At 41.0% G+C, this 25,950-nt stretch overlaps 1 protein-coding gene across 1 annotated transcript; it reads right to left on the minus strand.

The window, feature by feature from the left end:
* Positions 1 to 19,143: 19,143 nt before the first annotated feature.
* On the minus strand, positions 19,144 to 21,713 carry LOC148036018 (uncharacterized). The gene is made up of 5 exons (XM_087678029.1): positions 20,703 to 21,713; positions 20,536 to 20,621; positions 20,092 to 20,391; positions 19,918 to 20,001; positions 19,144 to 19,817 (listed from the first exon to the last, which is right to left on the minus strand). The coding sequence occupies exons 1-5, from the start codon at positions 21,099 to 21,101 to the stop codon at positions 19,487 to 19,489; spliced, it is 1,200 nt and encodes a 399-aa protein (XP_087534155.1). The 5' UTR covers positions 21,102 to 21,713; the 3' UTR covers positions 19,144 to 19,486.
* Positions 21,714 to 25,950: the final 4,237 nt, after the last annotated feature.

Here is a 25,950-nt window from a genome sequence, read left to right on the forward strand (position 1 = left end):
GACTCATAGGGGTTCCTGACCTGAGTGTTCCCTTTGAGCATAGCAGAGATGGCGTCTAGGTCGACTGGTGAGGTCTTCCAAGTGTCCATCTCTATTCTTACGGCGTTAGTTCTATTGCCAAGGAAGATCAAGCCGTTACCCCAATCTTCGATGACTCTAGCATTGTGCATCCAGGGTCTGCCTAATAGGACATCGTAGTCCACTCCCTTCATGACTATAAATTCAACGGAGAACTGGACACCTGCGATCTTCACTGGCCAATTTTTCAGGACCCCGAATGGTTTCACTCTCATACCGTTTGCTAGCGTGACGTTAAACCTAGTAGCTTCAACAAGCGGGTTTCCCCAAGTTTGCAGCACCGCATGGCTAAGCACACTAACCCCGGCTCCCGTGTCTACGATTCCCTTCCTTGTTGTGTCACCCAGGGCTAGGACCGGCAGGACTGTGTGCATCTCAAAGCCTTCCCAAAAGGAATTGACGTGCAAAGATTTAGGCACGGAATGCAGCGTTAGACTGGGCAATTGTGTTTCTGCATCCTGGTCTTGAGGATCTACCGTGTCCTGCTCTTGTGAGCCCTTGACTCACTGCCTAAGGTCTTGCCATAGGGTAGGGTGCTACTTAAGCAGATCTCCCAGGCCAAATGTTACAGGGGTGGTCACTAGTGTGGTCAGGAGATTGTTAAATACTCGTCATTCCTTTAGCCTAGACTGTCCGGGCCAATGGCCGCGGCTGATCTGCGGCTCTGTTGCATCTAGGCTTGGTCTCAGTGGCACTGCTTGTGGCATAGTAGCCTCGGCCGACTTAGGTTGGAGGCGATGACATTTGCGTGCTTATACTGGAGAGATCATCGATCTCGTCCTCCGTGATGGGTTCAACATCTTTGAGGTGTTGTTGAGCCTCCCTCACCCATTCCTTCACCTTTTCTATGGCCTCCAATTGTCGCTTGGGGTGCAAGTATTCCCCTATCTTAGCGCTTCCCTTTTCAACTGTCTTAAGGGCTGAAGTCTCTGCCTCTGCGTCTAAGACTTTCTTCCCAGTAGGTAAAGTCGTAGCATTCTCGGTCTTCAATGCGACCTTAGCGTCCGATCTCTTCTTTTTCCGCCTACGGCTTTTCTTTCCTATTGAGGCCGTGTCCAAATTGTTGGGTCCTGGCAGAGAGATGCCGGCCTGCTTGGTTTGGGCTCGGGTCATAACTCGTAAGGGAATAGGTGTGGCCTCCCCATCGGGGTTTTTGACACCAAACAGCCCTAATGGGATGGATGGAAAATTAGCTGCACTAGAGGTCGGCTTCCGCTTTGTGCAATCAATGAAAAGATGGGTGATTCCGCACTTTGCGCACCTTTGGTCAGCCTTGTCCCTGTTTTGCTGCTCTCTTTCAGGGCAGCGTGATGAGACATGACCGGGGTGTTCGCAAGTCCAACAAGTGACTGGATCCTGTGGCTGCCCTCCTAGGCCTCTACCCCGTCCTCGTCCTAACACCATCACCGGCACGGGTCGATAATCCATGAGGGTATATGTAGGTCTCTTCATCATTTGGCTCCTCCACATAATGAGTTGGAGCGTCGCTCGGTGGGTGGGTCACATAAGGACCAGGCGGTCTAGGAATGCCGATGGGATTTATGTCCATTCTAGGGACGGCTGGTTTCATATCGCTAGGCGCGGGTAGAGCCAATGGGGATCCCCTTCTGAAGAATGGCTGCGGCCTATTAGCTAGATAAGGTTGGCCGTAGGGTTGTGAGTATGGAAACCTTCTTGGTAGTCTGCATTGTGCGGTATCGTGGCCGAACCTGCCACAGTTAGCACAAGGTCTTGACCTAGGGTCTTGACACTCGGCCGACAAGTGGTTTCCGCCACAGTACACACACTGGATGTGCGGGCGCGTTGGTCGTCTCAGCATGTCCTGTATCTTGGCTAATTGCATCTTGACCTCCACCAACTGTCTCAGTGGCTTTCCCCTTATCTTGGGATGATGGGTTCGACCGCTCACTAGAGGCTGGCATTCTCTCTAAACTCCGCGGGTTGGTCTCTTCTAGATTTGAGCTCCTAGAGCTCCGCTCTTTCAGCTCGTCATCGACTCTGATGGCTTCCTCAAAAACTCTAGCCACCACGTCTCGCTGCAAGCTTGAATTGCCTGCCAATGCCTTATATAACTCCTCATCTCTAATTCCGCTGATGAATACAATTGACACTGCTCTGTCAGTTGGTCACTCGCCTAAGGGGATTCTCTTAAAGAGACTTCTCACGTGGGTCACATAGTCGCGGATGCCCTCCTTCTCCTTCTGTTTGACATTCATCAAGCGTACTAGCAGGTTGTCGGAGTATCTGGGCTCGGCGAACCTCTTGACGAAGAGATCCTTGAGGTTATTGAAGTTGGCTTGTTCCATGGCATCCAGGCTTGTATACCACGTCCTACCCTTATCGCTTAAGTAAATTCCGAATGCTTGCTAACATTGAGTCTGGTCGTTGAGACCATTGGCTTCGCAGACTTGCTCAAACTGCTCAACGAAGTTGTACGGATCGTCATGTGGTTGGTACTTGTCGAGTTGCTTGGCAACAATTGGTATTTTGGCCTGGCTCTTTGAGCGCTGGTTTTCCCCTAATCCTGCAAGCAGCGACGTCGCTAGTGCAGTGGCCCTCTGCTCTACTGCGGTGTTATCGAGCAGTCGTTCCATGAGGAGCTCGCTCAGCGTCAGGTCTCCCTCTAGTGCTCTCTCCTGGTCTGTTCGGTTCCGGCCAGCCAAGTTTAGCACTCGTTGCACCTCATGCAGCTCCATGCTTTGCCTTAGGCTCCTGGCTTGTTGATCCCTATTATACTCGGCTATGCCTTGCAATGCCTTGCGGGCTAGCCTTCTCTCCTCCTCTAGGTCTGTAATGATTGTATCTGTCGTCTTGCCACGGTGCTCGTACCGGGCATGCGCATTGTAACTGCTCACCATCTGTTGTATAGCGTCTGGGAATGTGCTCACGTCAAGCTCCTCGGTAAACCGATGGTCTCAGCCTTCCTCCGTCATGGTCAAATTCTTGCGCCTCGCTGCATTGTCGATCAGGTTGACTAGTCGTGATAGGTCCTTGTCATTGGCGCTCCTCGCTTGGTTCTCTCTTGCGCTTCGCGTGTTTGTCTACGTCCTGGGTCCTCTCCTATTGGTGGGTTCCTTGACTGATTTATCTGAGTGAGTTCTCTTAATTACTGAATACAATTCTTAATTTACAACCACTCGGTGAGTTTGTTGTTCCTCGTGCACTTGTGCCCAATCAGGCTTTCAGTTTCCTTAAGTGTACTTCAAGTGCAAAATTCAATGTAAGTGTAGCAAGCAATTCCTCGGCGCCTCACTCACTCTCGCTCGTTTCTGGCCTGATAGGCTTGTAGGTCCATTTTTCGGCCGTTTAGTCAGGGTTTAGGACTCCTTGTATGTTTCCTTGTTTGCTTCCGATCAATCAGTTCTTCGTGGCTCAGCGGCTCGCGTCCTAGTCCTTGGATCCCTCAACTGTCTACTACCCACTACTAAGCGGCTGTGTACTACAATTTCTCTTATCTCGTGTGCCAGAATCAAGTTCTGAACGCCCGAAGGGTTTTGACAAGTTGCACTAATGTGTATTTACCGGGTCGGGTCAAATTTCTCACAGATTTGGTAGAAAGTTGCACTCGGACCAAGTGGTCTGAATTGCAGGGTCCGAGTGGGTCACTTGGATGGGCCGAATCTCCAAATCTGGCTCGGACGGGCTGAATGGCAGGTTCGGACAGGATAATTCAGACATGTCGAACCGCAATTGGCCAAGGGTCAAATCCCGGGTATGGACGAGTTCCGATTTTGGAACTTGGACGGGTCGCTCGGACGGGCCGAATGGCACAAGGGCGAATGTGCCATGTGGTCAAAAAGTTCTGCCTCGAACGGTTCGAGTAGGGTCACTCGGACAAGTTGACTCGGACGGTCCAAGTGCCGACTAGGGTTCCGGTCAAGTGGTCGAATGGCAAGGGGCCGAAGGCCGATTTTAGGACTCGGCCCAGAAGCAATCGCTCGTACGGGCCGAACACGGCGCGACAGAAACAGCGCAATGCCGATCTTGCCCGATTCTTATGATTCACTCAACCATTCCAAGCACAAACCTCCATATCCTATCTAGGGGGTTTGAGGGAGGGATTCAAATACCTGAATGGGTCGGTGAGTGCGTCAGTGATGCGATCGAATCACACGGCCTGGGGCTTTCTAGCTCTCTCTCTCTCTTTCTCTCACACTGAAATGGCACAAATGAGTTCTCTTTTGGCCTCCTGGCTCTTGTATGCCTTCCTAGCTATGGCGTTGACGCCCCTGATCACTCTCTTGTCGATATTAGTCCTCATTAGTGAGCATTTTGCGCATTTTGCATGATTTTCTCCTTGTTTTTACCCTGTTTTGAAACAACGAACCCTACCCTTTTCTAGTTCGATCTCCTAACTCTAACCTACGATAAATGCAACAAAAATTGAAGGCAAAAAATTGGAATAGATCCTCCATGCTTTCCAATCATCAAACAACCAAAATATCCCAAAATACTTACTTGTTTCGAAGATTAAAAGCACCCAACTTCCTACCTATCTCAAGCTCCGTTTCGGGGATGAATACCCTACTTCGATGCTCAATGTGAGGCGCGCAAGTGCTCAAGCTTGAATCCGTTGGTCCCGGCAACGGAACCAAAATGTGGGAGCTTTCGCTCAACTGCCAAGACCCTCGGACCGCTTATTCTTTCAAGAGTTTCAAGCGAGCTCTAATGGCTATCTCTCACCTAGTCGACGCGCAGTCGATCCTACGAGTGTAGTGAGCTTACCTTGATGCTCGATCGAGTACCCTCCTCTCTCTTGCACTCCGATAGCTCCACGATCCTAGATGCTAGCTCAAGCATCCTCAAGCCTCCTCCATCTCCAAGCTCCATCCTCCATAGCCGCGCGCGCAAGAGAAGAGAAGGGGAGAGAAGAGAAGAAGAGGAGAGGAGATGGTGAAGAGCTTCACCCTCTTGATCCCTCGCTCTCTCACACACTCACTCCCTCACACTCTCACACTCCCTTTCTCAAGAGCACACACAAGCAAGAAGGAGAGAAGAAGAGAGGAAGAAGAGGACTCCTTTTGCCACACACCAAAGAATGAGCTTTCCATTCACTTTTCAACTTTATATACAAAGCCCTAAATCCTTTTTGGGCGGTCATCCCCTTTTTTCTCTTTTACATAGCCGGACGTGGCTTGGGCCCTTTTTCCCATTTCCCACCATTATAATTTATCCTATTCCCAACTAATGCATACACTTTGCACAGGAGCGAGCTTGGCGCTCTTTTACACAGATTCGAGGGCGCTTTCGCATTTTAATGGTGCGCCTTTTTTCTCTTTCGTTGCCTTAGCCTGACACCGAAGCTTTCTGAGGGTCGTGCCCGAACATTTGAATTTTTCAGGGATTGGTTGCCGGTCAAGGCGCCCTCTTTTTGTTTTTATCCTGCGCCTTATTTTCTATTTCCCTGTTTTCCATTTTTTGCTCCTTTGTGCTGCGGAAACACAATAACAATGTAGAAGATCCTAAAGAAGGCTTTAAGTATTGATAGAGACCGTTATTTTGCACTTTCCCAGCAGTGAGTAGAACTGTCCCCCAAATGGGTTGAGTTTAGCCTTAGTAGGCTACAGTTGGGGTTGACCAATGAGGGTCCAATGATTGTGTATAAAAATACTAAAGTCAGCTCTCCCATCAATAAGTGCATCCAAGACATGTATCTTTGGGGTAGTCACTGATATGCATAGGTAGGCAGGTTCTTCCATTTCCTCATCCTCATCCTCTATCTCAATGATGGTGGCTACTCTTAAGTTTCTAGGGGGTTCTAGCATTGGAGGCTTGTGTAGTGGATGTGTTGGGGGGTAGTTTTTCTTGAGGCAGCTGCCATTGAAGAAGCCTACGCCCTCTCCTTCTAGGATCTTGAGCTCTACATTGCCAGTTCACTGATGTTGTAGACCTTGAAAGGCCCCAATCCTCTAAACTTCATCTTCTGCTTATGGCCCTTTATAGAGTACAATAGCACTAGGTCACCTTGCTCAAAGTTGCGTCGTTTGATATGTTTGTTAAACCAACTCTTGCATCTTGTCTTTTCGCAAATTAGCACATGGGTAGCTAGGAGTCGGGTTTCAGAAAGGTGTTCTAGATTTTCCACATGTTCTATCCTTGCCATCCCATCTCTCTTGCACTACCATTCTCAAGCGGAACGAAAAACTCCATTGGCAGGATCGCTTTGGTCCCATAGGTAAGCTTGAATGGTGTTTGCCCTACGGCCATCTCACGCAGAGACTACCTTAGTCATCAAGACATTCACTAGGATCTTGTTTATGGATTCCGCTTGACCATTAGCTTGAGGGTAGTATGGTGATGATTTTCTATGGATGATCAAGAATGTGGATAGAAAATGGCCAACTACTTCATTAATGAAGTGTGTGCCTTAATCACTAACTAGCTCAATTAAGCAGTTGAATCGTGAGATCACCTACTTCTTCCAAAGTAACTTAGTCATGGTCCTAGCATTATTCTTCCTGATGGCCCGAGCTTCGACCCATTTCATGAGATAGTCCATCGCTACAATGATATAATTTGCTTGTGAGTACTGTGTTGCAGGGCTGATTGGCCTAATAAAGTTTATCCGCCACTTTTCAAAGGATTTTCGCACTATTACCGAGGTCAACTCCATCTTGTCCTTGTGGATAGCTACTTTGGTCCTTTGCTATTCGTCACAATGCTTCATGAACTTAGCAGCATCACGAAATAGAGTGGGCCATCATAGCTGAGATTGCAGCACCTTCTTGCGTGCTCTAGTGTCTCCGCTGAATTGTCCTCCAACAATTCCACCATGTGCTTCAGCAAGCACCTTATGCATTTCATGCTCACATACGTATCTTCGCAATAACCCGTCATGTCCTAGTCTATAAAGATGGTCAGTAATTAGCTAATAGGGCTGAATCTTAAGGATGCGGCGTTTTAGCCTAGCCTTCTCTATATGTCTCTTAGATAGTACATACTCTAGGACTTGGACTATGTCATCTTCCCAATACGGAATTACATCGGCCATGAAAAGGTCTCTCCCACTAGACATGCTAAATAGGTGCACATCCGGCAAATCGTCCATGATGCCCTATCCAGTGGTTTCTCATGTGGGTGTGCGGGACATATGGTATACCATGTAATGCTGCTTACCCTTGCGTACAACCATAGAGAAGTCAAATTCTAGAAGCAGAAGCAACCACCTAGATATGCATCCTGTAGTGTAAGGTTTGTTCACTAGGTAAAGCAAGGCTTGATGGTCAACAAAGAAGACACATGGAATAACCAAAAGATAATGATGAAACTTCTCTACAGCGAATACCATGGCTAGGCCTTCCCTTTTTGTTGTGGAGTAATTCATCTCCATATCCATGAGTTGTCTGCTAGCAAAGCTCACAGGATAATCGAGATTATGTTCACTAGGTTGATACAAAACAGCTCCCACAATGAACTTTGATGCATCAATTTTAACAGCTTATCTATCCCCTCCTTGACGGCATCGTGTGCGTGCTTTGGATGCATCAAGTATTGCCGTTGTTTAACTGGTGTTGCATCCGGAGTCATCGGGATGTTATGGGGGTCATGACCCTTGGATCAACTCCTTTGAGTTCATCTAAGGACCAAGCAAATACAACTATGAACTCTCACAGAAGAGCAACGAGATCAACCTCCTTTTGCTCAATCAAGTCGTCAACTATGAGCACGGGTCGAGGCTTTTCCCCTTCCCCTACCAAGTTGGCTTCCTTGACCCTAGCATTCCCTTCATAGGTTCATTTACTTGCCCTTGCCTCTTAGCTCCTAACAAGATCACTACCCTATCGCCCTTTTTGTACTTCGTGAAGCCTTTAGGTAGGTCCTAGGGCTTCCATTGTTCTTCGGCCTCCAATTCCCTTAGCTACTTTCTCTTTTCCTTCTTCAACCGCCCATGCCTTAGGTGGACTAGGAGGTCCCCTTTGGTGCATTTAGCCTTAGGTGTTCACGAAATTTTTAGGTCACTCTTAGAGCTCACTTCTGACTCGAAGTCAAACTCACAACCCTTTGCTAGAAGGAGTTTCCTTTGGTGGTTGCAACTCCGAGGCCGCTTCTGTTCTAAGGAGTGGTATGGCACTTGGTTGAACTAATCGAACTTGTTCGTAGTCTATCACCCTAGGTGATCCAACCAAGTACAATTGCATTCTATTCTAAAGTCTCCTCTTTTGATCTTAAAAACATTAGCTTTCCGTGGCTTGGAGTCTACTCGTATTTGTTTAATCACTTGGCCATCCTTGTCATACTCTATTGTGTTAGCTTCTCCCTCACTTTCCTCATTTGTAGAGTAGCAATCCTCATACTCGTCATCCAACTTGTTATCTTCTGACTTAGCATTGTCCTTTAGGCTTCTAGCCTCAACCCTCTTCTCATCCATGATCAGTGCCCAATTGTGCACTTTGGTCCACTGCCACTTTGGTTCATCCATGAGATCCTTAAGGGGTTTGAGATCAGTAGTTGGGTTACCTACCAGCCCTCTTCTTAAGTATTGAAGGGTCCCCTGGAGTTCAAGTTTGTTAAACGAAATGTGGAAAGGAACATGCATTGGTTGTCTAGTAGGGCTCTTGGTCATCATGCAAAGTGGTACTAATAATGGCGGGGTTTTACCCTTCAATCGAGATGTTGACTAGTGGGTTCGTTCAACTTATCTCATCTTGGGTGAGTTCCTTGTTATTTAAAACAATCCTCAATGTTACATGCACTCAAATGCTAGTGGGGTGCTCCTCAATGTGTGCAATGTGAGAAATCAGGCATTCAGCTTTTATGTGCACGTCGTGTAGTGTGTGAATCCAATGAGAGCAATACAGTGTAGATACACTTTTCCTGATCCTTTGTGTGTTTAATGGCCACTCTAACCGGTTCGTTCTATCTCTACAACATCCTAGACACATGGTGAGAGGTAGTAGATTTGGTCAATGAGCCTGGGTCTCTATTGGGGTATGATTAGTGACCACAGTCACTCTTGGACTGTCGAATCTCAACTCTCGAGTCAATCAACTCTGTTGCCCTGTTCACTCACCTAGGGATCTACTGGGGTGTCCTATAGAGCTAGGGCTTGGTCTCTACAAGGTCTAGTGAGGTCAGAGTTTGTCAGAATTTGATGTTTAATTTTTCCATCGGCTTGCAAGTTTTTCCATCTGATTCCCAGAATCAACTATCCGATCCTGGACTATCCAAGTCAAATTCATCTAAATCCGATGATCAAACTATTTGATTTTTGGGCCCGTCTAATTTTAGGTTGGTCAGGGTTTGTCCTATTTTGAAAATTGGTTGACTTCGAGGTAGTCAGACAGTCCGATTCTTTGGGTGAAAAAGGTGTCAACATGGCCCTAGTCTGAAGTCTAACATCTAGAGCCATTTTCCTACCAAGAAAATAACTCTAAACACCAAATTTTGGACTAAGGCCTTCCTAGCACTTTTTCACTCAAAAAATGTTTGGCATGTTTTTACCTACCTAACAACTTCAAATGTTAATTTTCATTGCATTCTCATATGGTTAGTATTTATAAAATTGTCCTATTCAAAATTATAGATGGATCAATAATTGAGGAATTAACTTGCAATTATCGATTTTTAGAAATTTCATGCCATGTAAACTCTACAAAGGCATGGAGAGTAAAGCGTATAACAAGTTATAGCAACTCTCCAATGTTTTTAATGGTGAATTCAGCATTCATAACAAATATTGTAATTAAGTTTAAAAAGTATAGCAAGAAGACATGCATTAAATTTGATTAATCCGATTTATAATATTTAATAGGTAATTATTAATACATCATTTATTATAATAAAAAATTAATAACTATAATAAATATGTATATGATTGAATTAGGGTATGTTTATATTATATGTATTATTATTGTCCTCGTCATAGGTATACTAAAATATTAATACATATAGCTACATACATACATACATACATACATACATACATACATACATACATATATATATATATATATATATATATATATATATATATATATGAATAATAAATTGATGATAATTATACATAATATGAGTATTAATAATAAATTGTGGGAGCCTCTTGCTCAACTGCCAAGTCCCACGGACCGCAAGCCAAGTCCCACGGACCGCAAGCCAAGTGCAATGGCTACCTCTCACATAGTCGTACGCAAGCGCTCTCACACTATGAGTGTAGTGAGCTTACCTCCATGCTCAATCGAATTGACTCCTCCCTCAAGCACTCCGATAGTTCCCCAATCCAAGGTGCAAGCTCAAGCAAGCTTAATCCTCAACCTCCAAGCTCCATACTCCATTGCCGCACACGAGACAAGAGAAGAGAAGAGAAGAGAAGAGAAGAAGAAGAAGAAGAGAGGAGAAGATGGAGAGCTTCTCCACCATGGTCCCTCACCCTCACACGCTTACTCCCTCACACTCCCTCTCTCAAGCACAAGCTCAAGCAAGCAAGCAAGCACGCAAGAAGAAGAAGAAGAAGAAGAAGAAGAAGAAGAAGAAGAAGAGAGCTAGTTTTGGCCACACACACAAGAATGATCTTCTTCATTCACTTTTTCCATTTATACAAAACCCTAACCCTAATCCCCTTTGGGCACCCATCCCTTTTTTACATGCAGAGCCATTTTAGCCTAGGTCCTCTTTTCTTATTCCCTTCCTATTTGCATTTTTGTGCATTCACCCATGTCCATCTACATTTACAAATTTCATAGGAGGGAACCTCGCACTCTTTTGCAAAGATTTAGAGTGGGCTTTTATATTTGAAATGTGACTTTCCTCTTTTGTGCTTGCCCTAAACTTTTAAGGTTGTCCTTGCACTTTTGGCCTTCTTTCCTCCTATTTCTTTAGTCGAGCCACCTTTTTTTGCTTTGCCCTACGTCTTTTTAATTTTCTTTTTTCTTTCTTTGCACTGGGGTTAATAGGAACCAAGAGCAAAGCAAGAGCTATGGCGAATAAAGCAAGAGAGCAATAGAGAGAGACACCATATGTGGGAACTCTAGTAGTCACAATGAGTAACCGGGCTTCCCTTATTCAATAGTCACTGAAAGAATAAAGAATAAAGTGATAGTGATGGGTGCCCATAGTGTACAAGTGTGTTGTCACAATGTGTGAAGTAAATATAGGACACCATAGGCACACGTGCCTTTACTCCCAACAAGGTATTTCATTATCCATGTTTGTACTTTCTCATGATTCAAAACTAAATGCCCTCCTAGTGGGTCAAGGCTATAACATTTTTATTTGTGAGTTGGACTTAAAAATTTCCTAACTAGCTAATTCTATGAATGCTGAGTCTAAATAGTAGTGCTCAAGAATTGAGTCTGAGTGATTCCCAAATGTCATATTCCTCAACTAGGCTAAGGACAAGTTTAATGTTGATCATTTCTTCTTTATCTCTCCTCCTCTCCGCATGAATGAAGATCTCTCCTGACTACCACTCTTGAGCTTCAAACCCTTCTTTCCCAAAATCCTTCTCTCTTCTCTCTTTTTCACACACCTAAGTTATCAATACAATAGGTATGTTTATCTCCAAGGTCATGGTCTTGGTCTTGCTAATCTTAGGGTTAGTGGTGAACTAGTGACTACACGATATCTTTTGAACTAAAAGAAATTCTACGATTCTATCCACCATCCATTTCTCAGTGGGATCGTTCCAATAGTTTTTAAGTACTAGAACATCCCACATCAGAGTTTAAATTCAAAAGTAGTTGTCAATTTTAGATACTGGAATTTCCTAATCATCAATGGTTCAATGTCACTCATGGTTAGATTTTCCATAGTCGTGTTCATATATTTGTACCTAAAAGATCAAAAAGAAATCTTATAACCCCAAAAAGTAGCCCTCAATGATGACCATGTGCAACATTGAATAACAACTATTCATTCTAGTGACTCTAGTAATGAGTGGTGGTGATAGTCACATAATAATCGACTTAGGCTACCATAGTAGTAGTCTTAGGCTACTACATTGTTAGTCTTATACAAAAGCTCTTTGGCTCTAGATAGCAGTCTTAAATAGTCACCTTATCCACTTCTAACTACTATCTTCCCATCTTCTCAATCTCTCATTCAAGTCAAGCATGAGGCAGCTTTGTGTAAATAGAAATGCACAACATAGCTAACAAACGATTCAAAAGTTGACATTTTAAATTTTTTTTCTAAAATTTTCTTTCAATGGCACTAATCTACCCTAATCGACTCTCTATTTGACCTTCATCATACAAAACGATTCCTCATTGATTTGACTTTCTAGCTAATTATGCACATTTCAAAGTGAACAAAGCGCATCTGTGTTAACTCCTCAATATCTCAAGCACAACAATGCATCCTATTCAATCATATGATTAGAACATGAACACTTTAGGTCATTGGAATTTGTCTTTGTTACAGCAATGGAGTCAACATGTTTGGCTCAACAAGAGCTCAATAATGGGACATGGACAAAGACTCTTAGGCTCAACTATCTCTCACCTAGTTGACTCATAGTCTAACTCCAAATCATCTAGGCTTGCTCCCCCATTCCTCATAAATGCAAAAAGAATAGCAAAGAGATCAAGTGGGTGTAGTAGACTCCCCTACTTACATTCTCTTCCTTGTAGTCCCAAATGCATGAGTGGCTCATTGATGGTGTCACAATCCAAGTGTAGCTCCTCAAGCTACTAGTTCACCTTCTTCAAATCCACATTGTTTTTGCTCTAATGTCAAGAGAAGAAAATAGAGTAGAAGAGGGAGGAGAAGATGAGGGAGAAGAGCTTCTCCCACTAGTTCTTCTACACTCTACAATAGATATTTTCTTTAAGTTTAAGTTCAAGCTGTGGAAGCAAGAAGGGAAGAAGAGATAGAAGCAAAAATTGAAGATTGAGGTTCATGATCACTAGTCCCTTACTCAACCTCACACTCTTACTCTCTCTTTCACACTCTCAAGCAATGAAATCAACAAATAAGTAGACAAGAAGATACAAGGGTGGAAGACTCAAAAGTTACACACACAAGAATGAGCTCATGTTTTGCACATTATTTACACTAGGATTAGGGCCTCCAATTTAGGTTTACCACCCTCAACCCCTTTTTCACTTGTGACCAGTCATTCTCTTTTTTACATTCTTCTTTGGGCCTTGTGGACACAACTCAAGTTAGAGTAAATAGAGATGTCCACATCCATTGTGGGTATTTTTATGAAACAACCCCTAATGATATTACAATTTGCATGAGAATGAACCCAAATTTCACTTAATTTTAAAGCTATGATATTTTTACATTTGCAAGTAATAGATAGGATAAATCACAAATGTACCTTATGGATGAGTAGTGTCTAAAATAACATTTTGAAGCTCTCAAAATTTACAACTCTTTTCAAAATACAATTCTAGCACATCGATTGGTCTTTTGTCCTTCTAGGCTCTTATACTACTATAGTTAGAAGTTGTTATTTTTGGGGGGTCTTGAAGTAGCTTAACAAGACTAAGGTTGCATACATGCTAGATAATGGATCCTTAACCTAACGTGTCTCATGTATGTCTAAGGACCCTTTATTTGTAAGGAGACCCCCCACAAATGTAAAATATGGTAATTGTGATACTAATATGGAACCCCCCACTCATAACCTAGGTTTACTGGGTACAAGGTTTCAATAGTACTTGGGTCAAAAGTTGGACAATAAACTCTTACGATGAGTTTATATTGAAATACAAGGTTTTCCAAAATAGACTATCTAGATTGAAGTGTGCTAGTTGTAGACTCCTCTTATTTTTCTTGCATCAAGTTAGCTTGTTTGCTCATTTGCTAGTTTGTTCCTAGCACTTTTGTGCTAGCACTCCTTATTCATATGTATGGACTTTCTACACTTGAAAACTTTGGTTTTCACCTTACGGTTGCATAAGGATGCTTTATGGTTGATCTTCTTGGAGTGACTATTATGTACTTTAACCCATGAGGGTGGTGATTCTTGAAAAAGATAGTGTTGTTTGCATGTGTTATTGTTGTAGTGGTCATCTACAGTTCTTTCTCCTCAAGTGAAAGTGCAAAAATACAATGCTCTAGAGTTACATTTCTATATCATAACATCCTTAATCGATAGATATCGTTTGGGTAAAAAAGTCGGTTTGTCGACATGCTCGATAAGCAAATTCTTATATTCATGCTTTAACCCTTGACATGGGCTACTTGATTTTTAACTTCAACTAGGCTTGTCTTATAGTGCCTTGGAGATTAATATGGTGGATTAGTCAAGTACAAGGTGAAGGCAAATCCAAGATAGATCCTACTAGTCCTTTTCTTTCTATTTTGAACTTGATGTGACTTGTGAATCCTTGTTGACCTCTTTCCATTGTTTTTTCATGCATCAACAAAGGAGTTACTTTTTGGAACAAAGACAAACCCTCGGCCATTAAATTTATTGATAAAAACATTTAGACACAGCATGGCATGATGAAGTAAGGTCTTACTAGTTTATACAATATCAACTATGTCTAACGCTTTTACAATGGGAAATATATTTGGCTAACACAAAAATACTCGCAAAAAACTAATAACTTCCATTGTAAATTGATTGTAAAATATTTTCCAATTTGATTAAAAAACTATAGTATCAAATGGTTGTCCATACAACTGAATTGCTTTCGCATATGTTTTGGGCTTCTTCTTCCTAATGGTTGTTATTGGCTTCAATATCTTAACTTTTGTTTAGACTTCTTACTCCTCTTGCTAGGACTTGCAATTTGTAGATTAGATGTTGGACAAAGCTTGGCATTAGATTCCACACTTGTTTGGCATTAGATCAAGATGTTAATTATAGTAAGAGTAAGGGTATCAATTGAGATGGCAATATACTTCTAGAAAAAATTGCAATACAACCTTTCAAAAGCCAAAAACTAGCTCTTAACAAGTTCTAATGAAAACCTTATATCTTTGAAAACATGGATATGGCTTCTAGTTTATTATTTGACACCCTACAATTGGAGGATCAACCTAGTAGGTACAATAATGCTTTGGCTCCTTTCTAGCCTTCATAAGCATGAATACATGGACCTTAAACCAAATATGTCTAATTGCCCTTGGTTTCTGAACATATGTGCCCCGCCCCCCCCCCAAAAAAAAAAGCTTCAATGGCTACTTGGATCAAAAGTTGCTATTCCACTACTATCAATAGCATTGGTCGGGACACAACTCTTTTGTATCATCCGTTCATGCTTCCAACCTTGCGGTAATTTGGATCATTTCGAAACATGAGTTGGAGAGCTTTATTTGCAACATTATACAAATATATGTGCAATTCATATGCCATGTCAAATATTCGAGAGGCTAGAAGAATGCTCTTAACTCATGTCCATTTGATTATCAATGCTTTGAACTCCAATTCTCTTGAATAAATCTTTTATTAAAGAGGACAAAGCTCATGTTGTGAAAAAACTCAATAATTGGGAGTCTATTAGATGGAATGGTGAGAGGAATTTTATATGCCTATTTGGGATGGTTATAAATACATTATTATTCATCATGAATAATGCTTGGTAGTTAGTGTGGGCAATCACAATATTCTTGAAAAACCAAGTTATTTCCCAAATAATAGTTATGTGAAACACTTGAGGATTGGTGGTTGTTTACTTTGATTGTTGCTTCTTATAAAGAGATGCTAGAAATATTCTTGCAATAAACTAAAGAGATTTCTTCATCTTGAATTACATCAAACCCACTTTAGTTTAATTCTTAAAAGAAAAATAGCTAATAATATCACACATGTACACTTTGAATCAATTATGCTAAGGATATTGATCAATATGTTTTGTTCTTGCATATTAATGTGGATAAAGCTTTTAGATTTATGCACCAAGATTTTATTACTCAAATGCTAGCAAATTTGGGCTTTGGACCAAAATTGAAAATGTTATCTATTGGCTTTATCAAGATAAATGGCTTCTTACATTCTTAATTCTAACTAAATGAATCAAATGGTTCTCCTTTTTGGGGCACAAGCGTATACTGTTACGGCCAAGAGAATTTCAAATTTATGTGTTTCTAAATATTGGGGTTATCCTAGTTGGAATGTTACCTCCAATCAAATGTTAGGTTAGGTTTTGTATAGATTAAGGATAAATTTTGACCATTGGAAATTGTCTATATTGCCATGCATCTTCATTCTAAAACCATGCAATCTATCATCATGCCATCAGTTTTGTATACATCCATCGTGACTACTAGGAGTTAACATGCCCATTACCATGTTTGATTGAGATTCATTTAATCTACCATCATGGAATACACCCACTTTCTCCCACTTTTGATCATGTGGACAATGATTAAATTTTATGTTTCATGTTTATGGCAATAATTTGTATAAAAAACTAAAATAGATCAAATAGGTGTTCTACTTCTAATTGTGAAAAAAGGTTTGTTAATTCCTATTTAACAATTGTAAAGCTTTGGTAATGAACAACCACCTCAAAACTAAAGTGTTTGTTACTTTGTGCATGAACCCTCACTTGAATGCCTTTGTTAATTGGACATTCAAGCAAAGAATTAGATTTTAGGTTATTTTTAGGGTTTCATAATATTTGGCTATCAAAAAGAAAGAGACACTCTGTCATATCAAAGGGATGGGTAGCCCACAAGGTGATTCGGTTCAAATGGGGAGTTTGCATTGGAGAAAAGTTTAGTTGATGCAAAACCAACATAGCCTTGTTTTTGGGCAATATGATGTATTTTTCAAATGAATGGTACACTCAAAGTAACATATTAGGTTCTCCTCAACTCAAGGAGCTTGTAACTTGGAACATCACTGCATATAACTCTTTGGACCATGGTGAGAAATATGATTGAACAATTTAAGCCCTAGATCCTATTCCAAGAAGTGGACATAAATTACAATATTTGAATTTCATACAATGCTACAAACTATTCATTTATGATATGATAACCAAGAAATATTAAGCTTTAGATGATAGGCATATGCAAATGCCCTTTGGTATAATATAAACTCTCTTATTAAATGACTTGAAAGATGTTCAAACTACTAACCAATAAACTTCCACTTTAGGATATGCACTTTCTATGGGATGTATGCTCAATGGCTCTTCTTCAAGTTCTATGCTTGGTGTCAAAAGGATGGATCCTAGAACTTGTTATAGTTGTAGTACTTCAAATGAGAACATTCACTTTTTTTAGAGATATCCTTTTTCACATAAACATACTCATTGGTTGCTCAAACTACTTTTTCCTTCTTTTGGATTTCTCAATCTATTCTCTATTTTTGAATCTTTCCCTACCAAGTTGAAGCTTTATGTCATTTTCCTTTTGTCTATCCACTTCTAGACTAGCTCCCAACTTGGCCACCTGTTCTAAGGCTATAAAAATCTTCCCCAACTTGACTGGGGCCTTATGTCGTTGTTCTTTGCTAGATGCACTTCTAAATTCTTTGAACTTGGTAGAATAATGAATACAATATATTTCCAACAAAAAAAAATATTGGATCTTAATTATTTTGTTTATGCTCAAATGATTTGACGCAAAAACTATATTGCAAGGTACTAGGTGTGAAGGTTTAGACATGGTTAGTAAATTGTAATCTTGGAAGGATACTTGGACACTAAAGGCCCTTACCCATTTGTAACACAACAATAAAACAAGTAAGAAATACGTTTGATCAAGGGCAATTCCATCATCTTGGCCATTACATGTTTGATCAAGGATGGTGCAATCTATGATCATGACATATGCCCACTCCTTTGGATTAAGAGGACAAGTGTTAGAATTGATATTTTTCATATTTCTAACAATTGATATTTATTTTTTTGTAAAGGTGTCAATGTTTGGCTAAAAGAAAGGTTTATTGGCCCATCCAACTAGTCGTTGGATATTTTCAATGCTATCTTTCATGTTCTAACATTTGAACCAAAATTTTGGCTACCTCAAGGGCGAAACCCCACACAAATGCCTTGATAATTGGACCATTCAAGCAAAGATTGGCAGTTTCAAACCTTTCTAAGGTTTCATCATTACCAACAACTTTCCACGAATTTGGTTGTCAATGGAAAAGAATCACTTTTTGATATGAAAGGAATAGGTAGCTCTTCTACTAAAGGTAATTCACTCCAAGTGGAGAATTGCATTGGAGCAAAGTTTTTGCATCTTTGTATAATGCAAAACCAAGATGTGGTCATTTATTCGCAATGTAAGGCATTCTAGAATGAGCAATATTCTAAGTACATTGTTGTTTCTGGACTTAGCACACATATCAAACGTTTCTATAGAAGTTTTTGGATCATCATGAGATATGTTTTGATCAATTTGAGACCTAGTTCCTCTATCAAAAAGTGGGCAAAATTTCGAAGATTGAAATTTCATCCAACGCAACAAACTGTTTCTCTATGACAACAACCAAGCCTTGGGTGACCAAAACTGTGCAGACACTTTTGGCTTCATATAAACTCTCTTGTTAGAAGACTCAAAAGGCCTTTCAGATTTTTAACCAATAACCATCCACCTCGACAGCCACTCTTGCTATGGACACATAATGCTTTGAATAACACTCATTCACACAAACCTACTCATTGGTTGCTCAAACTCCATTTTCCTTCTTTTAGACTTCACAATCGATCGTTGATTTTAGAATCTTCCCTACCCGGATTGAAGTCTTGCGACACTTTCCTTCCCCAGGTAAGCTTCTAGATTGTCTCACAACTTGCCTAATCTTGAGGCTTCTATATGTGTAATCGCAACACGTCTTTAACATCTTTACATCATTTTTTTCAAAGCGTAGTCACTCGAGCATTGGATTGGGCTCCCCGCATGAACACGCGTGTTCAGCCTCTATACATCGATCATGAACAGTGAATATAATATATATTTCCACAAAGACACAAAAGAGAGCGATCTTGGCTCCTAACTATTTTGAACTGCCTAGATGCTCCGACACTAGAGCTACACCGCGCGACGCTCTGTGTATGGTAACACTATCGTGGCTGTAGGCGGTGATTTTATTCCATGGTAAAATTGTATCCTCGACTGACGAGCATGAGACGCCTTAATAGAAAACCTTAGCCATTTCTATACGTTACAGCAAAACAGGTAGACACTAATAAGAGCCCTCTGAATATGAAACGAAACGATATATCGACCGTATACTGCAAATGGTACGAGACAGACAATTTTCACGGCTTTCCTCGCACCAACAATTGCTTTCCAACGAATTGAATGGCAGTTTACATGTTCCGGTTCTAGTCTATACCTAATTTAGACTCAAACCTCCGAGGAGAAAGATGTGTCGAGAAGAGTACATATCAAGGTCTGGCAAGTTTGGAATCAACCATCTCCATTCGCAAAGCCCATGACCATGCGACCGTATACTTATCCTACATAGAACCTGGAACCCTGCAGTAGCATTATAGATATTCGGCTTACTTGAATAAACCTAGGTATGAATGCATGTGTACAGTGTGTTTCTAAGTTAATGCCTGCAATTACTTTTGTACAGGTGGCATGCTACAAGGACGGATGCAGCTGCTCCAATGACAGCCAATGCTGCAAGAGAGTCCTCCCTTTCCCATGAGTCAAGCCACCGAGTTGCTTGCCACCATCTTTTCTTCGAGGAAAACATTTCCCTGCATCCGTTATGATGAGCTGCTTCGTACAAGCCTACATTACACACTTTCGGAGGATCAGCAGATTTTTTATCCTTGTGACTTCTGATATATCGCTGGACCAGCCACGAGCCGTTTCCTAAAGAAATGGCACCATCGCTGCACTGGTTCTGTGGATCCCCCTGAAACTCATTATCCCTGAATCAAAAAAGCAGGATGTCAACTCTAATGAAAAACTGTCGAATGTTAAAACAAATTAATTAAGTTGCCAATTCCAAGTATTTTGACTTCAAATCACCTCCAGAAGTCCTCTGCAGAATACTCTTTGCCAAAAAGTTCATCTAATAGACTGCAGACTTCGCCTGAGGTTACATAACCATAGCTGCAGAAAAAACAAGACGTGCTCACATAAGCTGGTGGAATTTCCCAGAAGCTGAAAATTTTTCCTTAATGAGGTTTGCAGCTACTTTACCAGCGTCTTGAAACATCACCAGCAGCACTACTGTACACGATCAAATTACCAGCATGCTTGTGAGGCCCTATATGCGAACAGGGTCTTACGAAGACTTGTCCAGCAAGACCTCTTGCCGATAACTCATCTCTCAATTTCCCAACAATAAAGCCAGATACGCCACAATTAGCGTCATGGCTGGCATGTGCACAAACAAATATGTTCGTGCCAACAAGCTTCTCTGGCTTTCCCGATAACCATTCTTGTTTACGGACGAGCACCTCGTCCACAAAAGCATCGACATCAAAATGAGTCAAGCCTCTGCGACATCAACAAAAAGAGAGTCTGTAAGCAGCCTTCTGTGCTTTTGAAGCCTTAGTCGACCCTCCAATTAAGGACTAAACGATCAAAGGTGTTGGATGCCTTCACAATATGTCCAAAATCAAACAGAAAGCTTATTTTTACCTGTAGCGGACCATGTCCGGAAAGATCATGACATCTCCATTAGATGATTCAGTACCATCCCGTCCCTCGCAAATGGTCAATCGAGTCTGTCAGAAGGCCAATCACTAAGCAATGCGCCAAGTTGTGTAAAATGCAAAAATAGTATAACAGTTGTGGATTTTGTTCACCTTCACTGGCATCTCATGCTTTCGAGCCTTAATGGTAGCGGCAAGAAATCGAGGGAGCCTATCAAATACTGCTGCTTCAACAAGGGGAGGCCAGTTCTGAGGCTCCTTAAAGCAGAGAAAGACGTGACGTTCATCCAAAGGAGAGCTGCTATTCAGGAGGAGAGGGAAGGAAGACGAGAGCGAGGCTGACGACGACGAACTGGATGCGGAAGCGGAAGAAAGACTGTGGTATTCGATAGCGTCCTGCACTCCTACAAAGTCGTCTGAGTTGACAGGGTACACGGGGACAGCGGACTTGACCGTGTGATAGGGAGAGCTGAGGGCAAACGGTGAGGCCAAGCACACAGATCCGGTAGATTCGAAGCTCTCTCCTTCCTCAAAGGAAGGTCTGGACTCCATCAGAAAGGCCTTCAAGATATGGCAGTAAGGAATGCTCTACAGCGAATGCTCAGGCACCATTGAACGACTGTCGACGCAGGCCAGCTAGCAGGCAGTTAAACGCTAGTTTCGATGACATTTTCTTTGTTTCCGAAGCAGTTCGATTTTGAAGCGTGTAAGCCAAAGCTTTGAGGTGTTATCCTGCCTGCAGGCCGCCTCAAAGACGCGGTAGTGCGGCACAATCAAGGTGAGGAAGGAGCCGAGGACTAGTCAGGATAATAAAATGCAGACAAGACGATGCCGCAGCTGCGCTTCTTCCTTCGGGCTATGCATTTTCGTAGCCATTGGAGGTATGAGAAGGGGGGGAGAAGCATGGAGCCATGGCCATTGCTGCTGCGTCAGGAAGCACACGAAAGTGAGGCGTTGGTTGAAGGCTTTAAGGAAGTCTGGGAAGCCGCCATGGCTGCCTTCGCATCCTCGCGCAGCATGGTATTTCCTTGCCGGTTCCTCGCGTTTTTTGTTTCCTGGTCAGAGGAGAAACGGAAACGAAACCCTAAAATGCAGGAGAATGGGCACAAGTAGCCGCCATGGAAGCGAGGTCGTGCGAGGATTCAATTACCCGGGGGAGGGGGGGAATTTTACTTTGAAGTTGTTTTATGCATTTTAACTACATATCCTCTATAACGTTTAATCTCCTAAAATCGTAATTTTGTAAAGAGATCAAAGGTTATAAAAATAATACTTTGGCAAACCATGATTTTCTTAAGAAATAAAGGGTTACACAAATCATAATTTGAATGTGCTTGAGTGTGATTGCTCTTATGGTGAAAGATCGGATCATAGTGTATATGGAGTGTATCTGGAACACCCACTGGGTCGTCCATCTATTTCGTAAAAAGCTAGTAGCGTTGGCCTAATGCCTTGATGCATATCCTTTATATGTTGTAACTATATCTCTATCAGTGGAAATTTTTTCCTTGCATTTAGAAAAAAATCATAATTTGAATGCTTAGAGATATACTATGCCGCACGAGATACAAGGGCGAAAGGGTTCAAACTCGCGCACCCTACTAACTCAACCCTTGAAGCACCAACCTAGTTGATTGGCTGTGTTGGGTGCATGCGCGTTTAGGTCAATTGTTTGAAACCCAAGCTAAGTGGCTCAAGGGGTACTATTCATCAGCCCACAAAGCTCATAACCTTAACAGGTGAAATATGGTTTAAGCCGTCAAATAAGTTTTGTCGAATGGCAGATATAAGTGTATTTTTCAAAAGCATAATTTTATTAAGAAATAAAGATTATATTAATCATAATTTTGTTAAGAGGTAAAACATTGTATTTGTCAAGAGATATCAGGTTATACAGATCATAATTTTATCACGCACCCTACTAACAGAACATAAATCATAATTTTATTAAGAAATAAAATTTTATATTAATCATAATTATATTACGAGGTAAAAGATTGTATTTGTCAATCAAGAGATAACAAGTTATTCGAACCGTAATTTTGTTAGAAGATACAATGTTTTAAAATTACAATTTTGTTAGCACTTGATATAGTCATGTTAATAGGAGATCAAAGGTTATAGAGTATGGCTTTCACTAGTTAAATGCACAAAAGTATCTACAAACTTGTGAAAAAGGTTTAGAATCCAAGCCCTAAGAAGCATCTCAAGGTTGTCCTAACAATATGAGGTGTTCCTGTTATCCAAGATGGCTTGGATGACATCAATTATTTTTAATAGTGATATCAATTATTTTTTGCATTAAACTATATGGGGTGTTTTTCAATAATGTGCAGTTGACATATTACAGAGTAAAATTTACATCACCAAAAAAGGGTTGTCCTAACTGTATGGGGTGTTGCACAGTACCTTTAACCATGTGAAAACACATTACCAAAAGAGAAAAAAAAAAGATTGTACTCTGTTAGCATTGCCAAGGAGGGCAAACCCTATCTCTTTGTTAGCAAGCTCAAAAGGGCATATGAGCTATGTAATAGTTATGTGCATACATCCTTAGAGCAATTGATGTTCCTCCATAGTAAAACTCTATGTAGCTTTTCATGAGTGTAACACCCAACAAAAAGATGAAAAAGAGAAACAACATTATGAATAATCAACTAGCATGTGTTCTCACAGCACACTATTGTTAGTGCATTGATTATACCTTCACTAATACACATCAAGTTCACTTGTATTTTTTCTATTTCCTCGTCTTATATTTTTCCCCACAATCCCTTTCTTCAATAAATCCTTCAAGTGGGATTTAAATCCCACTTGCTTTTCGCTTCTTTTGCAAGAAACCAATCCAATATCCTATTTCAAACTATGCGCACATGTATCCCGTATGCCCTTATAGCTCGTAAAATGGTTGATGTCTGGTCTTACAGTTGAGAATAGTAATATTGAGAAAAGCCATCTCAGATGCCCATGATCCCCAACTTATTTACAACAAAGTGTTCTGAGCAATAATCTAATATGGCAAAATAAATTTGAACCACTTGAATGTTGATAAAGTGGCTAGTTAGGTATGGAGTTACTGTTGTAGTTACATTCAAATTTGAGAAGGTATTTGAGACAATGCACAAACCAAAACATAAGAACATGTGTGAGTTTATTGAGCCAGTAGTTACACCCCAAGATCTAGTTTTCCTTATGGCCCGAAGGTGAAAGCATTTGTCTTAAATGCGGGCCATGATCTTGAGAAGAATAAGAGAAAGTTGTCAAATGTTGGGGTACACGTTCCAAATTTTGTGTTCCCTGACCATCCCCCAACATTTTCTCTTTGTGTCTGTCCTTCTCCTTACACATTTGGCTCCCTATGCATGGTGCACATTGATTATACTCACTCCTTGATTGAAGTTGGTAGGTACCCACGCATTTTGTAACCTAACTAAAATTTTCAATGCACCAATCACGTTCTAAATTTTCTTTGTACCTATTTGATCAAAGAACATGGCAAGGATTCAAACATGTGTATCAAAACAAAATGTCTTCATTGCACCTAGTACAATGATGCAAGAAGAGTCTTCACATGATTTATATTTAGATTGCAAATCCTTCTTACATGTTAAGGAGGTGAATGAATTGTATGGTTTTCATATTGACATTTCACATCAACCTCATTGCTCACATGCCACTTTTACTTTGCTTCGTTGCCAACTGTAAGTTGTAGACAACAAGTGATTTGATGTGTCCTTTTTTTGGCAGCACCCTCTTGTCCTTTGTTGTTCCCTTTCTCTAATGCACATTCATTGCATCCCATAATTATAACATTTGTCACCTTAGTGCTTTGAAGAGCTTATTGGCAATGTTTCAAGATATTGCTTCTTGTTTCACATAATGTGGATCTCTATATGAGGAGTATGATTAACTTCAATAAGTTGATTTGGCATTTTATGCGCATTTTCTCCTCTAATAATGACCTCTTATAAAATCTCAACCCCCTTTCATGCACCATAGTACCATCAAAGAACTATGCATACAAATCTACCAATGATACTCTAAATTGGTTGAAGTACGTTACATTTTCTAACTAGGTATCTTACACACTTGTTTAACAATGCACCTAAATGCAGTTTGTTGGATCATTTTAGAACTTGTTAAATAAATTGTGATGAAATGATTCCATGTCAACCTAGTTGTTGTTAACATAGTATTAAGTTAGGTTGTTGAATAAAATAAGTTGTTATGAGACATTTTGATTTGCCAAGCATCACTTTGTCCTCATGTGAATAGGACTATTTACTTAAGTGCTAGGGAATGAAGTGAAACTCACCAACTCCATAGGGCAAAGGGGAGAGAGAGAGAGAGAGAGAGAGAGAGAGAGAGAGAGAGAGAGAGAGAGTGTGTGTGTGTGTGTGTGTGTGTGTGTGTGTGTGTGTGGCTCTCATTATGAAGCAACAATAAATGAGCAACTTGCAACTTTGCAAGTAGTTGGTTTGAATAGTGAGGGCAATGCCACACCTAGCTTAGACTAGACTTTATTGAAGTCATGCAAATAAAGTGAGCATGGTGTGCCTCCTTATTTACTAAAAATATGGCTACTTATGCTTTGAAAGTATAGTCAAGACTTTAGGTGTGGCATTGCCTTGATTTGACTAGAGGTACATTACTCGGTGAGTGTGATGCCTCAACATGAGAAGAGCACGTGTATACCTAGCCATGGGTGGGGATTTTATGGAATTGTTAACCCTCTCCTAGCCTTTAACTATTTTGCACCAATTTTTGACATTTTTTGTTGATGCTCATTATGGGTCACTTGCAACTTGCAAATAATTGGCTTAAATAGTGATTTGACTAGAGGTATAGTAGTTTGTGCAAGTGATGTCTCAATATAAGGAGAGCACATGTATACCTAGCCATGGATAGGAATTTTGTAGATTTTTCAAACCCTCTCCTAACTTGGAACAAATAGATGGCCGGTTGTAATTATGGACAACATAGAAAGAAGCTCGCTCAAGTAAATGAAATGTTAGATTGTTAAATTAAATAAACATGGATTCTTTTATGATACGCTCCTAAATAAGCTCTTGGGTGTTACACCATGAGCTCATGAGCATAAAAGGAAATAAATTTCCTTTCTTTGAACATGAACACTTAGAATCATCACTTGCATACATGCTTAGCACGAATGACCATGGAACCATTTATCTTTTGAGCTCAAAGCTTCTAAGTGCTAATCCATTACTACCTAGAAAATGAATGTAATATGGTTGTACATGGCATTACAATTCTCAAAAGGATTGTAATATGGAAATTCCAGTGCATTATTTTTTTGCTTTGGCACAATGCAGTGCAATCGAGGGATGATTGTAGGGATCTTAAGGGGAAGGTCTACTACAGGGATGTGAAATTTTTGAGA

Source organism: Lygodium microphyllum, chromosome 5, assembly GCF_053477565.2.
Source record: "Lygodium microphyllum isolate KBCC chromosome 5, Lygodium_microphyllum_v1.1.10, whole genome shotgun sequence".
Lineage (NCBI taxonomy): Eukaryota > Viridiplantae > Streptophyta > Polypodiopsida > Schizaeales > Lygodiaceae > Lygodium > Lygodium microphyllum.

Excerpts from the sequence above, each read along its gene's own strand:
- LOC148036018 (XM_087678029.1), bottom strand. The coding sequence starts at position 21,101 with ATGGAGTCCAGACCTTCCTTTGAGGAAGGAGAGAGCTTCGAATCTACC. Across the intron at positions 20,392-20,535 it reads CCGGACATGGTCCGCTACAG|AGGCTTGACTCATTTTGATG; the intron begins GTAAAAATAAGC and ends TTGATGTCGCAG. Across the intron at positions 20,002-20,091 it reads GGTGATGTTTCAAGACGCTG|CTATGGTTATGTAACCTCAG; the intron begins GTAAAGTAGCTG and ends TTTTTTCTGCAG.